Source organism: Pteropus medius, unplaced genomic scaffold (genome assembly GCF_902729225.1).
Source record: "Pteropus medius unplaced genomic scaffold, Ma_sr-lr_union100, whole genome shotgun sequence".
Taxonomy (NCBI): Eukaryota; Metazoa; Chordata; class Mammalia; order Chiroptera; family Pteropodidae; genus Pteropus; species Pteropus medius.
In genome coordinates, this window is record NW_024350925.1 from 159,103 (window position 1) to 176,931 (window position 17,829).

Below are 17,829 nucleotides of genomic sequence, written 5' to 3' on the forward strand. Positions count from 1 at the left end.
GAAGGAAGGAAGGAAGGAAGGAAGGAAGAAAATTAGATCTTCTTTCTGTATGTGTGGTGCCTAGCATAGGGAAGAGTCGGTGTTTGAATCAAGATTTGAGTGAGTGAATGAATATCGAACTGCCAAGAATGTCGACAACAAAAGAGAAAGGCAGAAAAATTGTGAAGCAGGCGCTAAAATCCCCAAGGGAGGTGAAAGAGTACATTGTAGGTATGTAGGGAAGAACCCTGATAATATTTGAGTGGTATAAGCAAACGACATTGACCTCAAAAGAGGGGATATTGATGACAGAGAATATTAGATTTGGGAATAGCAACAGGCAAAGGAATATGCCCATTTTTCTTTTCCCCTCCTGTGAATTCAGGAGGAACAGGCACTGTGCGTTTTTTTCCCCTTTGACACCCGCCCCCCACCCAGTCTGCCACTAGCCCTCTCATTTTTTTCCAAATTTAGCTCACCTTGCTTCCTGTTGCTCTTGTGCCTGGCGCTCTTTAATACCCTTTTCGCTAATCCCTCTGTGTCCGGACTTTCTCCCTTGGCCTTACACGTGACAGCAAAAAAAAATCAAAGCTCGTAAGCATTATTTTTCAGCCACATCAGTACCTATCTCGAACTTTCCCAGTGGCTCCCACTTGACCATCAAACCAAACGCAAACTTCTAGTCTTGAATTTGAGTGTCCATCCCGTAGCCTTCTGTAAGCTGTCCTCGCTGCCAGTCACTTTGACGTTTATACCATGTACAAAATACTCTACCTTTTTCAAAGCTTCTAATTAAATTTTCTTTTACCCCTCCGGTGCCCTCATCAGAACTCCCTGGGGACTCTTTTTCCTTTCCTGGCTATCATTAAAATAACTATCCCAGAAACACCTGCCTTCCTGTAGCCTTTCCTCTCTGCTGACATCAGGCACTCATGAACGTTAGGTGTATATCCTATGCTTTTGTGTCAATATGTGTTGCCCTATCAATTCCGCCATAGAACTATCCCCTAAACCCATCTCTTCCGCCCTACCCTTGCTGCCACTGGCCTGGATGTTTGCACAAGCCTCCTGATAACCTTCAGTGTATCCTACACTATAGCCAGAGTATCTTTTCAAAATATAAATCTAATCATGCCCCCAATGCGCGTGCATGCGTACACACACATATACGATGTTTGAGATGTTTCATACCCCTTAAGTAAAAGTCCTGACTCGTTAGCCTGGCTGGCATGTCTGCCTTTGTGCCCCAAGCCACACTGACCTCGCTAGCCTCCCTCCCACCATTCCGCTTCAAGCCTTCATGCTCTTGCGTGTGTGCTTTTTCTCTGAGCCTAGTCCCGTACCATCAACCTCCATCCCCATCCCTGCTTCCAGCTCCCCTGCCTTCACCCCACATGCCTGTAAACTTCGAATCTTTTTTATTTACTTTTATTTCTAGCCAATCAGATTTGCAGAAGGTTGCAAAGAAATATGCAGGGAAGTCCCATGTACCCTTCCTCTAGCCCCTTCCAGTATTGACATCTTGCACGATTATAGTACAACAAAATCAAGAAGTTGACATTGTTATAATCCATAGAGCTTATACAGTTTTCACCAGTTATACATGTTCTGCTATGTGTGTGTGTATGTGTGTGTGTGTGTGTGTGTGTGGCTCTACGGGATTTTATCACTCAGTGTAACTTTGCATAACCACAACTACCTCCACAATCAAGATACAGAACTGTACCATCACCACGAGGCTCTGTCAGACAACCCTCTTATACCCACACCCATCCCTAACCCCTGGCAACCACTAATCTGTTCTCCATCCCTCTTTCGAAAATACAATATAAGTGGAATCGTGCAGTATAGCTGTTGAGATTGGCCTTGTTCACCCAGCATAATACCCTTGAGATTCATCTAGATTGTTTTACGTGTATCAATAGTTGGTTTCTTTTTGTCAATGAGCAATATTCCAATGGCATGTACGTACCACAGCGTGTTTAACCATTCACCCGTTGAAGTACATCTGAGTTGTTTCGAGTCTGGAGAGTTACAAATAAAGCTATGAACATCTATGTACAACTTCCTATATGAAAACAAGTCTTAATGCCTCTGGAATAAATGCCCAAGAGTGCGATTTCTGGATTGTATGATAAGTCTACTTTTAGTTTTGACAGGGACAGCCAAAGTATTTTTCAAAGTGGCTATACCAATTTACATTCCCATCCATAAGGTATGTGTGACCTCGTTTCTCCACATCCTCACCAGCAATTGATGTTATTAGTCTTTCTCATTTTAGCCATTTTGATAGGTGGCTCATTGTAGTTTTCTCATCGTTTAAGACCTAAGTGAAGCGTTACCCCAGAAGAGCCTTTTGTAACATCCTCTGGACAAGCCGATTACTCTCTCCTCCGTGTCATCTCTGATACTTCACCTGTCATTCTCAGTCTTCCCCTCTGTTCTGAGCCATCTTCATCTTCCTGCACCGACTGGTGCAGTTATATGCTGGACACACAGAGGGCACTCAGTTAATGCGTGAGGAGTGAGCGAAAGAATGGATGAGGAAACGTTAGTCTTTCTCGCCGTCCCCTCCTCCGCATTAGGCTAGAAACCTTTTCAGAGCAAAGATCATTCCTTCCTCTGTGTCTCCTGGCAGCAGCTGACGGGGTGCTCTGTACGTGTAGCTGCTCAATAAATGCTGGCTAACAATTCAGGTGGCTTATCGGCCCTCTGCTCCCAGGAGATAAGCACATGAAAGCGAGAGCAGGCCTGAGCAGTCCTGTACTACGGGGCATATGTCGTAAGTTTTATAATATTCTTATAATCTCCACAATCACTCAATATTCGTCTGCGCAGATGAGAAATCAAAACAAAACAGTCTTTTGAGTCCAAGAATGTGTCTGCAGCTGAGCGCTTTTCAATAGTTTCAATGCCCTGGTTACGTATGAATTTGGGAGATCGGCATTTTATGTCCCTGAATTCTTTTTGCAGTTTCAGAAGGATCTGGGATTTTTCTGTTTTTGCTGCACTGGTATAATTTGACATGTTGATTATGAAGGGGTTATTAACCCCAGCGTTTTTAATCACTTTTTGACTCTGCATTTTCTCAACTCTGAAGTATGTTAATTTGCACTTGTTTATACGTCTCTGAGAGAGTTACTCAGGCCCTCGAGGACTGGTGTATGTTTTGTCTGGGAACTAGATTGTAAGCCCCTTGAGAGCAGGGACTTATAACTCGTAGGAATGTGTTCTGGACATTGTCACTGTTCAATTAATGGGGACGCTGGAAGTCTGACTAAGGTCATCTGTCACATTGACAGCTTCCTTTTCATAAGACGTCTAACTTGCAAAAAGCTGTTAGGTTGACTTGATAGCATTGAATGATTCCACCCCAAATTATGCTCACTATTGGCCACTGCAGTTTGTTCTTTAGGGTGCTTTCAGATTTATAATTTTGGATCATGCTGTGGTTCCCTTCCCTGTAATACTCCGGTTACATACAGTTGGGGAGGGCTGCATTTCATAACCCAGAAGTCCTGTAGCGTAATAAAAACTAAGCTGATAACATTTATGCTTTCAAAGCATATAATTCTCTTCACCAGCCCCTATTGAAAACCAGGTGATAAACTCAAAGTATGTTGACAGTCTCAAATGATCAGAAATAACAACTATTCAATGTATATGTCTTATTTTCCCAGACTGTAAAATGGAGTAACTGTGTATGCTATGTCCTGTGGCCGTTGAAGTTAAATTAATGTGACTTTCAAGGAAGTCTGAGTTCTAACACGGAAGGACAAATTCGGTCCTTAATGAGGGTAGAGGTGGCGAGAGATTTTTTTGTAAGTCACTTTTTGAGGTGTAATTTACATACAGCCCGACCCACCCTTTTTAGATGGAAAGTTCGATGAGTCGACAAGTCAGATTTTTTCCCCCCTGCACTATTCGCTGACTCAGCTCTACCTCCAACTGGCCGCACCGCCATCGGCACCCCTGGACCACGCTGACAGATGTTTCTCTGACACTTGTGTTCTTTCTCTTTTCCACAGCGTGCTAAAGGAGGTGTACATAGCCTTTAATCCCAAAGCCGTGGTCTTACAGCTGGGAGCCGATACAATAGCCGGGGACCCCATGTGCTCCTTCAACATGACTCCCGTGGGAATCGGCAAGTGCCTGCGATACGTCCTTCAGTGGCAACTGGCAACGCTCGTTTTGGGAGGAGGTGAGTACAAAGGAAGGTCACCGGGAGAATGTGTCGACCTTCCTGTATGTTTGGTCTCTTGACACTGAGGAAAAGTTGACTTTCTTAGATCGGATAATATCATCCTGCCTGTGGTCCAGAGGCCCAAGTCAGTGAACTCTGTACCCTCACGATTCGGCATTCCTGAAGCAAAGGTCTTTGACTTAAAGGTGACGTCATATCTTATTAAGGATAGAGGACGTTACCCCGAGGGGACTCGGATCCATCTCCTCTCAGCGTAGTCTCCAATTCTCAGTTCTAATAGTCATGTTTTGGAAACATACTGCTAAAATTCTAACCCTCCTCAATATATGTAGTAAACACATGAATTAATCAAACCTAAGCCAATTTCAGGAATTCACATTCCCCACAAAAAAAAGAACATGGATTCGTTGCAATAAAGTCAAATCAAGAGATCTAAAGAGTCAACTGGACATCCTTGCCTTCAGTGTGTACTGATGCTCTGTATTACTTAAGCAACAGAAAGCTGAGTCTGTTCAAGAGATGCCTTGCTTAGAATCTTCTGTCTATGTAGCTGGCACAATCTTTATTTTATTGAATGAATGGATTGATGTGTTAAAGTAATATGGTCAAGTCGATCGAACTTAAAATGTATGTATCATGGGACAGCTAAGAACTTGTTTTGTCAACCTGTTGTGAAAACCAAAATTAGGGGAGATCGTGGGAAGACCTGATGAAAACGAGTGAGCGTTCAGTACAAAGGCACAAGCCTGGTCCGTGGCAGCTGCAGACTGTAGAGGGATCAAAATTAAAGGCGCTCCCAAGAGACAACCTCTTATGAAAAGCTGGAAAGAAATGTACTAACTTTAACTCGGGGAAAAGATAAAATTGATAAGTACTGTGTGACATATTACTTTCCTTGATGGCACTAACGATAGTGATTATGATACAGGTACAGCTAGGGGAGGAAAGCAAAGGCCTTTTCCACAACATACATCTGTGAATTCGACTTTTGTTTGAGGCTACAACCTTTACTTAGCATTTTCAAAGCCTCTTTGCTTTCTCGGCCCAAAGTTTTGGCTTTTGCAATATGTGTATTCTTGAAAATGCCTGTGCGTGAATGGAATTTGTGCAAATCAAATCATATTGTATGTACACCAGAGAGAGCTCATTACTTAAAACCTATAGTGACTCACTTTTGAAATCAAATAATCACTCCCAGTCAGTCGATCTTATAAATTCATATTTTCTACATCAGGAGCGTTTAAAGTAACACCTGTACTACTTCACTTAAACTCTCAGCCTCCAACAACACAGAGACAATTCGTGAAGATGGCCACATCCCCAAGCTTCAGTAGACCTTATTGAGGTGTAAAAGACACATTCCAGAAGCCCCAGCATCCCCGATCTTTCAAGGAATAGAAAGGCTTAAGAAAAGGGTGGCCATGAGTCCCAGCTTATACATGTCATCCCAGTGTAATTGTTGATAGTATCTCTTTACTCTTAAAAGCATACCGGTTTGGATGATAAATTATATGGTCGTCCTAAAATAGACCAGAGACTACTTCCCTCAGGCTGCATCGAGGTTAGGAGATCACTCCATTTTATCCTTACCCTCTTGGAATTTAGCTAAAGGCCAGCGTTCTTCTGCTTGCATGGCAGAATGCATCTATTCAGAACAAAAACGTGCTGATTATTAGCCAGTATAATATGGCTCCTGGGCGACTGTGACAGGACCTGACGAGATGGGTCAGAGCGTCACTCAGCAGTGTTTTCCTCGTCCCATTCTGTTTTGCAGAGAAAAGGAATGCTGATGTTAAAAGAAGAAACTCTGTTTCTGTCAGCATTTTCCTTTTCTCTTTCCTAGACGTATCTAGGACTACATCTGCCAATAGCTTTCACGTACAAATCACATTTTTTAGAAGTGTCGCAAAGTGCATCGTGCAAGCTGTCACGTCGGGTAGGTCGCCTCAAGAGATCCAGGTTCCGGCAAGATCCGGTCTTGCCAATGACTCTTGCTGGATCCAAGGGGCTTAGAATCCTAGGGAGCATATTTCTTCAGAGACGAGGACCTTTTTAACCTTTGTAGGGCCTTGGAGTTCTCAGTTCCGCACTGGGCAAGCTCTGACTGGGCGGTTGAAAAAATATCATAAAGGGTTGTTTGGGTGAAGTTCTGCGAGTTGGAGTTGTCCCTTTAGCCCTTTTATTAAAACATTTTTCTCTCCTTCCTCACCCCCTTCCCTCTCCTGCTGTTTTGTGACTGTTCTTTCCTAACTTCACAATTCTTGGTGGAGATAGGAGGCTATAACCTCGCCAACACGGCTCGGTGCTGGACATACTTGACCGGGGTCATCCTAGGGAAAACGCTGTCCTCAGAGATCCCGGATCATGAGGTAAGTAAGGCTCTGACAAGTCCTCTCTTCTTTAAGGGGAAGAGCTGAGTCATTCCACCTAATCAAAATCACGTCCTCGCCACTCAATACCGTTTTGTTGAGAGACACTCCAATAACAATAACACACTGTCTTGGCAGAATAGTGGACTCTTGTTCCAAAATATCCAAGACCTTCTGCCTTTTTTTACGAGAGATCTCAAAGGCCAACTAACTTTAATTTCTCAATTAATTACACAGACTGTGGGAAGGGGTCACCTGTTCACACAAAGAACTCTTTGGAATATGTGCATATTTTCATCCCCTAGCCTCACAGAAGAAGGGGCAGTTTGCGAAATGTGTGAGCGGGGTTCCCGTCTATCTTTAGAAAGTCCCATAAGCAGTGTGTCGCACCTGTGTTCCTTGGTGGTAGTTCTGGTCTCTCGTTTGCTCTGCCGAACGTAAAATTTAAGAAGCAGGTGATCAGCACAGAGACGGGCCTGGTGTTTGTGCAGAGATTCGCGGCGCACGGAGCTTGGGGCAGGACCATCTGAAACGTGAAGCGTGCCGTTCGAACTCGCCATTTGCTTTGATCACATGAGATGGGCTGGATGTTTTCCAAAGCCAAGATGTCTGTTCTAGTTTTCCCAAAGCAGGTGACTAGAAAGCTGTCTGGGACCCGTGAGCGTGCTGGTAATCCCTTACCCGGAGGTGTGCCCCCTCCCCTTCCGCCAACCCACACCTGGCAGGAAGTACGCTATCACAGGTCAGGATGTGGAGCCACAGGCCTCCGACGGTGTGACTTAGAGTAATGAAGCAGTACCTGCCCCCACTCTCACTCGGCTTGTAACGTTTCCATTCCTGCCAGATGCGGAGGATGTACACTAGGGAGCGTTATGTTTTTGAAAGTTACTATTATTTTTTAAAATTTAGAAACAACTCAAACTAATTTCCTTCCAATTTTCTTCTATCCATGGATGAGGTATAATATGTATCTCAGAAAACCTACTCGATGTGTCTAGAATACAAAGAGAAGGCAAACTATAATTCGAGACAATTCGCTGGTGTCAGGGTTAATAGAAGTCTCTTTTCCTGACTTACCTTTATGCAGTATTTGGAAGCTTTATGAAATAGAAGGGTAAGCGAACAAATTACATTTGTGAACAAATGCAATCGCTGTTATTGCTGTGGGAGTATCTCAGATTGCATTGGAATTTAAAGCACTGAGACTTCAAAAACTGATCAAGTTATGTCAAAAAGGAGTTCCTAGGAAACGATGCAAATCCATAGATTCCTTCGTCTTAACGGTTGATAAAAATTTAATAAAGGTGAATATCGCCTCTGGTACCTGGGGAGGCCGTTTGCCTCAGTGAACGTGGGCTTGGCCTTATAGGCGTGTCCTGTATTTACAGTGACATATGCTGCCAGATTAAATGAGATATACGTACGTCAAGTACCTAACGTACACTTCTTGGCACATAATAGGCACTTTTGAAATGCAAATTTTCTCCTTCCCCTTTGCGTGCTCTTGACGACTTCTTATGCCCAGACATTTATGACTTTGTCGCTCATAAGTTTGTCCAAAGCCTTTTTGAATCCCTTCTGTCCTTCTGGTATTAGAGATGTGAGTCATCTAAGAAAGAACAAAGAAGAAAATTGAAATGACAGTCTTCCAGGTACAATAAGATAATATTTTAATAAAAATTGTCAAAAGTAGACTATGCAGTGTGAAGGCATATATAAGTTTTGTGCCACAATACGCAGTTGCACACAAATATGCCTGTGGTCCTCTCTAATCAGATCAATAAATGGTAGATCAAAATATTTACTGAGCACCCATCGTGTGCCAAGCACTGTGGTAGGTGTCTTGGGAGACGCAGAGACACCGAGACCTCATCCCCTACCTCAAGCAGCCAAGAAGGAGGGTGGTATAAGCGCTGGGAGAATATGTAGGTACACAAATCATTCTGCTACAGAGCAGAATAAGAAGCACAAGACAGTCGGAACACTGACCATGGAGATGCACATCAAACATAAACAGGATACAAAGGAGTGTACAAAATACCCTGCCCTCTAGGAGCTGAAAATATAACTGAGAAGTCTAGTCGGTGACAGGGTCAAGACAGTGCAGCAGTCAGCTGACCCCCTCACTGTCTTCCCTCCTCAGTCCTGGGCTTTTGTTCTTCTGTCTCCTGGAATAATAATCCTCTTCCTCTTCCAAGTACCTCCCCGCCCTCACATCTCAGCATACCATCTTCCTAGGTCCTACTTCCAGCCTTATGCCTTTAGAGATCCTTTACCTAAATATACCCAGAGCCTTTCAGCTCTTCCTTCGTGTTCATTTGTCCCTTCATTTAACAACTATTCACTGGGCCCCCACTACTTGCCAGACCCTATTCAGACCTGGGTTCAGAGATACAATGACCAAGAAGATAAACCCAGTGCCCTCAAAAACCTCATCGTCTAATAAAGGCGACAGAATAATGTGTTCGAATCCAGGACAGATGAGGAGCATAGAGGAAATGTTTCATCAAGACTTTGAACTGAATCTTGGAGGCTAATTGGGCGTTTGCCAGCTGAAGAAGTGGGAGAGGCTTTCTAGGCCAAGGAAACAGAGATGGGAAAGGAAATGGTGCCTCGTGGAGCTGGTGAGAAGTTTGAGACGGTAGTAGAACCTAGGGTTTATGAGAGAGAATGGGAGGGATTAGGCTTGAATAGAAATTAGAACTAGATTATGAAGCCACTTGAATGCTATACTAAAGAGCTTGCTTACACTTTTTCTCTGTTACAAGGTTCAGATACACTCCTATAACACTTCTGGTCTGTACCATTCATTTGGTCATCTGTGTTTGGGTTCTCTGCAGTCCTCCCCACCCCCAATTCTTAGCAGCATTAACTATCCACCTAGTTGGTTTTCATTCATTGAATGAACAACTGAATGAATGAGTGCTTGAATAATCTATATCTCAACATTCATGTTGGAAAACTTCTGTTTTCAAGATGGAAGGATGGAGTGGATGCGTAATCTCGCCTTTTTCTGGAAACAGTTTAACCCCAGTAGCAACTACCCGTCCTTTGCAAGAAGTACCAGGTGGATACCAGCTGTAGGAAACAGATGTATCCATGAGAAAACACTGGGTTGTCAATGAAGGGAGGGGAGTTGGGAAGGCAAGCCCAGCACAAATATTAGAAGTGATTAGTGGTGAGATTTCAGTCATCACCCTCATGAGATACAAAACTAGTGATGCCATAAAGCCGGTGATCAGGGAGTTAGTCCTAGCTCAAGAACGGGAGAACCATGTTGGCCAGCCATGCATAGAATAAGGAGGCAGTCCCATAAAAAGACCAGTACATGGCTAATTCAGCAAATCACCCACTCCGTGTAATAAGGCTTATGGACTATTAGATATAAGAACATTCTATAGTACAGTTATACTGTTTGGATCCTATGATCTAACATAGGGTAAGGCAGTTGTATTTGTACTTATATATACATATATGGATACATATATACAGATATGTCAGGTATACGTATATACCTGAATCATCAGGTACATTTATAAACAATTTAGTGAACAAGAAATACTTAGCCAGCCACTTTTGATGGACTGGTTGGATAAACTCTGCCTCATTCTCATGATGGAATATATGTAGCCACTGAAAAATGATTAAGTTGATTTACATACAACTATATGCTGCTAGTGTAAAACAGTCCTACAGCTCAATCTGTAGATTACAATGAAACTATAGATTGATTTGGTGAGAAATAACATCTTAACAATATTTAATCTTTCAATTTGTGAATTTGCTATACTTTTCCATACTTAAGTCTTTTATTTCAAATTTTAATTTATGCTTTTCAGCAAATTTTGTTAATTTTATCCCTAAGTATTTCATGATTTTGATGTTATAAATGGGACTTTTAAATTTTAATCTCCAAATGTTTATAGCTAGAATATAGAAATACAATTGATTTTTTATGTTTATCTTCAATAATGTGACATTGCAAAACTCATTAGCACTGGTAGCTTTTTTGTAGATTCCTTAGCATGTTCCATGTATACAAACATGTCATCTGTGAATAAAGAGAGTTTTACTTATTCCTTTTTACTTATTCATGCCTTTTATTTCTTTTTCTTGCCTTATTACATGGGTTGGGACCTCCAATGCAATGTCGAATTGAACTGATGAGATCGAAAATCCTTGTCTTGTTCCCAATCTCGGGGGAAAGCACTTAATCTTTCACTCTAAAGTGTGACGTTAGCTGTAGGGTTTTTTCCCCCCTGTAAATGTCCTGTATTGGGTTGAGAAAGTTCTCTTCTATTCTTAATTTGCTGAGAATTTTTCTCACAAATGAGTGTCAGATTTTGTTAAATGCTTTTTTTTTCATCTATTGAAATGATCTTACAGTGTCCTCTTATTCTATTAATACAGTACATTACAGTAGTTGTTATTTTATTTTAATGTTAAACTAACCTTGCATTCCTGGAATAAATCCTACTTGGTCATGGTATATTATTATTTTTTATATATTGCTGGATTTAGTTTGCTGAATATTTGTCAAGGAAGTTTTTTTGTCTATGGTGGTAACAGATGTTGACCTGTTGTTTCCTTTTCTTGTAATGTCTTTGTCTAGTTTTGATATCAGGGCAATGCCGATCTTATAAAATGACTTGAGGAGTACCCTGGCCTCTTCTATTTTCTGAAAGAGTTCACGTAAAATTGATACTTACGTCCTACATAAATGTTTGTTAGAATTCACCAGTGGAAACATTTGAGCCTGGAGTTTTCTACATGGGAAGGTTATTAATTACGAATTCTATTTCTTTACTAGTTATATGGCTATTCAGAGTTTCTATTTCTTCTCATTTCCACATTGATAATTTGTCTTCAAGGAATTTGCCAATTTACTCATAATATTCCCTTATTATTCTTTTAAGATCTATAGGAGTTGTAGTGATATCCTCTCTTTCATTCCTAGTATTGCTGATTTCGGTCTTTTTTTCTTGATTGTTTTAGCTCGTGGTTCATCAGTTGTATTGAACTGTAGTTTATTTTCTTCAAAGAACCAGCTTTTACTTTAGACTTTATTTTTCTCTTCTATTTCATTATTTCCACTCATTTATCTGTTGTGTCCTCCTTTCTACTTTGTATTGATTTTTAGTTCTTTTTCTAGTTTCTTATGATAGACACTTAGTTCATTGATTTTAAACATTTCTTCTTCTCTAATATAAGCACTTTATGCTATAAATGTCTGTCTAAGCACTGCTTTAGCTGCATCCCACTAATTCTGATATATTGTTTTCATTTTCATTTGTTTCAAAATAAATATCGTCTGATTTTCTTCTTTGACCAATAAGGTTATTTAGAGGTGTGGGACTTTAAAATTTGAGTTCTAAATATTTGAAGACTTTTCAGATGTTTTTCTATTTATATTAATTCTAATTTATTTTTGTTGTGCTCAGGTAGCATACTTTGCATGATTTCAGTACTTTAATATATGTTGAAATTTGTTTTATGACCTAATAATGTAGGATCTAATTCGGTGAATGTTTCGTGTGCAATTTGCAAAGAATGTGTATTTTGCTATTATTGGATAACATTTTGTATCATGAATTAGATCAGGTTGGTTAGGAGTGTTATTCATGTCTTCTATATTCCTGATTTTCTGTCTGCTTGTTCTGTCAACTACTGAGAGAGTTGAAATCTCTGACCACGATTTTGGATTTGGCTGTTTTTCTTTTCAGTCGTGTCGGCTTTGGTTTCATGTATTTTTGAAGCTTTCTTATTGTATACATATTTAGGGTTGTTATATGTTCTTGATGAATTGACCCCTTTATTTTTATGAAATGTCCTTCTTTATCTCTGGTACTGTTCCTTTATTTGTTTGATTTTCATATTGTCACACCTGTATCCTTATGATTATTTGTGCGGTATATCTTTTTCTGTTCTTTTACTTTAACCTATTTGTATCTTCATATTTAAATTGGATTTCTTACAGATAGCATGTGGTCGGGGCATGATTTTTTATCCAGTTTGACAATCTCTGCCTTTTTGTTGGGGGTATCTACACCACTTATGTTTAAATTATTTATATGTTTATGTTTAAATCCATCTTCCTTTTCATTTTGTGTCTCATCTGTTCTTTGTTCCTTTCTATTTTCCTGCCTTCTTTTGAATTAAGTAAATATTTTTTTAGGATTTCATTTATCTCCTTTCTTTGTTCATGAGTTATAACTCTTGTTTTGCTTTTTCTGTGGTTGCTCTGAGATTTACAGTATGCATTTTTAACTTATAGCCTACCTTCAAATAGTATTACCCTCCTTCATGTATAATATGGCACCCTTATGGTAATGTTCTTCCATTTTTCCACTTTCCTTCCTTTGTGCTATTGTAGTCATAGAGTTTACTTTTGCATATGTTATAAACCCTATGATACATTGTTACTGTCTTGCTTTAAGCAGTCGATTCTATTTTTTTACATTTTAAAAATATTAATTCATTTAAAATAAGAATACTAAGTTCAGTACACGTTAGCACAAATAACCGTATACCCAAGACAAAAATAAATTTTATGAAAAGAATGGCATCGCTATACATTTGTCACATCTGTAACATTTGGCTTAATAGATGACAGTTGGTTTCTCATACGTGCTTCTACATTCAATGTATTTTGATGTTGTTTTTGTTAAAGTATATGAAGAAAATTCAGCCTTACATTAATACATAGTTGGAAAAGGGACAAGTACTTTAATAACCTCTGCTGATAATTATGGATATTCTTTCTTCAATACTATACAAAAACTCTGCAAATGGTGGTTTCTTAAAGGTTAATGCTGGTGGAATCTGAAACCATATCAATGAACTTTTTATTGTTACATTAAAATTCAGTCATCTTATACATATCGATTATTTGGAAAATATTGAGTTATGCACATATTACAGATGTTGAAACATTTTATACAATATCAAAAAATCCCATTGGCTGGTATCCCCATCGATCTCAGGTGGAACGAGGCTTAACTTTTGGGATGCTGTCAAGCTTACACTGGCAGAATGAAGTTTTTCAAAATTCTAATTTTCACTCAAAAACATGAATATTATCATTGGCAACAACGTCAGTTGTTTACCCTAAAAGCGATAGGCTCACTTCATTTTTCAGAAAATATCTGCTCAATATCCAAGTATTTAATCATGGTTTTTCCATCAGTTGTTCTTTGTAGCAAAAATGGTGTTCCATGAAAAGTGGCTAGTTAAGCCACAGCTTAATCACAAATGTGCTTTTCCTCCAGACAACCACCATAGTATAGTTTATAACAGAAGCACTTTCTTCATACCTCCTGTTTTGTCACACAATATTAAATCCAGGATTAAGATTTAATCATTTTTAGTGCTTCACCAAGGACATTCTTAAGTAAAATTGATTTTTTTTTTTACTGTGAGTACATGACAGTAAAGAATAAAATAACTGCTGATATACCTTGGCGCTGCTGCCTTCACGTGTACCATAGTGCCAGCTGTTCTATCCACCTCTGCATTTGCGCCTCTGTGAAAATATAAACAAAGTTGCTCAAGGATAAACCATGAGATTCAAACAAGTTATTCAGCACTTTCGGTATTTTTGTATGACTTGTGTTTGTTGCCAACCATTGACATAAAAAAGATTTTCTTCAAAGATAGTTGGTGCCGATACCGCATGAATACAAGCAAAACAGCAAGTCCAGCCACATCTGTGGACTTATCTGTTTGTAAAGGGAAAGTACAATTCTGCAAACGAGACCACAACTAAGCCTTCATGTTTAGAGCTAACTGTTTAAATAAACAAGTTACTGTGTCATTGAAAAGAGGCAGTACTGTGAGTTATTTTACTGACTTTTCATGCAGTAGGCATTGAGCAATGTCAACTGTCCAAGGCTTTATTGGTCTCTAAGCTATTATGTGCATTTCTCCAACCCATGCAATGCAATAACTTATGCATAAGATGCTTCAGTGACTTTTTCATTTCTAGTTTGAAAAGCTCTAACAATTTTGGGGTTTTGATAAGCTCATCATGTGTATACTTAAAATATTCGATTTCCCTTTAACTTTGAATGAATGGTCTGAAAATGATGCCACCACTTAAATAGTGAATTATTTTGGAACTATGAAAATATTCTGTGCATAAGACACTATAAGGTAAATTAATGACATATATAAAGCTAATTTTAATCATATTTTTGGTTCTTACTTACGTTTTACCCCGTCTCTGAAGTAAATGTCTTCCTTCCATGAGTCAGAGCCTTCACTCATATTTCAGATTCATCTTTTTCAGCTTCTTTAAACATAGATGTTGCAGCTCTGATTTGAGAAAGCAAGTCTCCTAATGTCCCTTTATTAAGTCACAATTCATTCTGTTTCTATCTAGGTGGAAGTAAAATTATGGGATTTCAAAACTAATAAAGTCACAGAGATTAAGTCAGGTATAACCAAAGATCCATTTTCCACATGTCTGTTGTGGTTAGGGAGTCCAGGCATGGGTTATGGTGCCAGTTCTTCAGAGGGAAAAACTAAGGAACTTAAAGGAACGGATGGAAGAGAAGATCCAGAGCCCAACCAGGCAGGAGGTCTCATAGTAGGGGCACCTACTCTATGGGCCTCAACAGGGGGTACAGGTAGGGTAGACACCTACCCATACCAGCCAAAGGATACAATGCTCAGGCTAGAATGCACCAGCTCTGAACAGCTCTGGACCACACCCTCTATCTCCCCAGATGGACTGTGCCACCTTTTGTCTGGACTGCATCGGTCTACTTACTCTGCCACCAGGCTGATAGCCTGTCTCACTCCTCCGTGACCTTCAGTGGCACGTCTTCGCAGTCAGCACATACGCAGCCACCACTGGCCCGATATGGCCCTAAATCATCATTTAAAGAAATTAAAAGTTGAATAAGAAAATATCTTTTATATTTATCTATATATTTACCTTCTCCAGTATTTTCCAATCTTCTGTACAAATCCAAGTTTCCATCTGGTAAAAGTTACATTCTGCCTAAAGAACTTCAGGTAATTTTTTAACAATGTAGGTCTGCTAGCAACAGATTCAGCTTTTGTTTGAAAAGTCTTTATTTTGTCTTAATGTTTGAAGGATAGTTTCACTGGGTACAGAGTTCTAGGGTGATCATTTTTTTCTTTCAGAACTTTAAAAATATCATTCTGTTGTTTTCTGGCTTGTGTATGTCCTCTTGAGAAGTCTGTTAACAATCTTATCTTTGTTCCTTCGTATAATCGGTGCCCTTTGTGACAAGTTTTCAGCAGCTTGATTACAGTGTGCCCTGGTGTGGTTTTCTTTGTGTTTATCCTTTTTGGGATTTATTGAGCTTCTAGGATCCTAGGGTTTATTGTTTGCGTCAAATTTGGAAATAGTTCAGCTATTATTTCTTGTCTACCCTTTCTTTTCTCTCCTTCTAATTCTAGTCAAACCTAGGGTAGACCAGTTTTATTATCCTATATGTCACCGCAACACTTAAAAATTTTTTAGTCTTTTATTTCTCTCTGTGATTCATGTTGGAGAGTTTCTATTGCTTTGCCTTTAAGTTTATTAATCTTTTATTCTGCAGTTTATAACTGCTGTTAATCCCATCCAGTGAAATTTTCCTTTCAAATACTGTATTTTTCGTATCTAGAATGTCTGTTTTTCAAAATATCTTCCAATTACATAAAATCTTTTTAAAAAAGATAACCAGGAAAATAAATGTTCATTTCTCTTGTCATTGTGTTCATATTTTCTTTACATCTTCGAACATATTGAGCACGTTTCTAATAGCTGTTTTAAGATCTTTGTCTGTTCTATTATCTCTGTCGTTTCTGAATCTGTTTCTGTTGACTGATTTTTCTCTAAGTTATAGATCACATTTTCCTGCTTCCTTGTATGTTTTGTAATTTTTTAATTAGATAGCCAAAATTTTGAGCTTTACATTGTCGAGTGTTTGATTTTGTTGTATTAATTTAGAGAGAAATCTACTTTTTCTGATAGACAAGTTTTGTACATCAGTTTGATCCTTTTAAGCTCATTTACAGTAGGTCTTGAGTAGTCTTTGCTCTTGGGCTAATTTAGCCCATTTTAAAGGCACTGTCCCTCTGAAGTGTCTACTGATACCTCATTTATCTAGGAATTGTTGATCTTGCAGCTCCTCAGTAATCTTTTCCCTGAAAATTTTTCTAGACTATCTTTGTGAAGTTTTACCCTGTACAGGTTCATATTGGTATTAATAAAACAAACAAACAAACAAACAGGTTCATATTGGTATTAATAAAACAAACAAACAAACAAACAAACAAAAAGAAAAGAAAGAAAAGGGGACCTCTATGCATATTTCTAGTACTTTTTTTGGCTTGTCTCTGCCCCACAATTTCTAACTACCTTGGCCTTTCTGAATGCCAGTCCCTGTCTCTTCTACTTAGAGACTGCCAGGCCCCGTTTGGATTGCCCCTATCCCTGCACTGCACTCCAGGGATTACCTTCAGGCAGAAAGCTGGGTGATGATACTTCTTACCCTATTTGTATTTTTTCTCTCAGATCACTATGTTGTGTTGCATATTGTCCACTGTCTGAAAACACATTTCCTATATTTGGTCAATTTTCCAGTTGTTCCCAAGAGAAAATAATTTCACATTCTCTTTCTCCTCATAGCCAGAAGCAGAAGCCCTTTACTCATCTGCTTTCAATGTTTTTTTCTGCCTACATTCTTGGACGATATTTTTGCTGGACATAAATTCTAGTTCGACTTTTCTTATTCTGGTCTCCATCATTTCTGATGGAGAGTCAGTCTTGTTTTTAATCATTGTTTCCTTGTATATAATATATATTTTTTTAATTTTTAGTCTAGCTGCCTTTATAAATTTATGTTTGGTTTTTGGAACTTTGACCACGATGTGCCTCACTTTACTTTTGTGTTTATCCTACTTGGGATTCCCTGAGTTCTCGAATCTGTGAGTTGCAGTTTGGGATAGAATTTGGAAAATTATCAGCCGGAATTTCTTCACATTCATTTTTGTCCTATTTTCTCTCTCTCCTGTCTTTTGAGACACCAGTTACACATGTGTTTGATGGATTGACACTGCTCCACACATCACTGAAGCTCTCATCTTTTTTTCCCAATATTTTCTTCCTCTTTGCTTCAGCTTACTTCATTTCCATTGATCTATCTTCGAGTTTACTAATTCTTTTTTCTTTAATATCAAAGAGCTGCTAATCTGTTCTTCATGTCTATAGTTTTTTCATTTAGAGAATGTGATATAAATGGAATCAGGCAGTATATAATC

The 17,829-nt window shown here is 39.1% G+C and overlaps 1 protein-coding gene across 1 annotated transcript in view; it reads left to right on the forward strand.

Annotated features, from left to right (window-relative positions):
* HDAC8 (histone deacetylase 8) overlaps window positions 1–17,829 on the forward strand; it is a 165,067-nt gene that overhangs the window by 64,325 nt on the left and 82,913 nt on the right. The window contains exons 8-9 of the mRNA XM_039841665.1: window positions 4,008–4,180; window positions 6,458–6,552. Coding sequence (XP_039697599.1) covers window positions 4,008–4,180; window positions 6,458–6,552 — 268 coding nt within the window. The remainder of the gene's footprint in view (window positions 1–4,007; window positions 4,181–6,457; window positions 6,553–17,829) is intronic.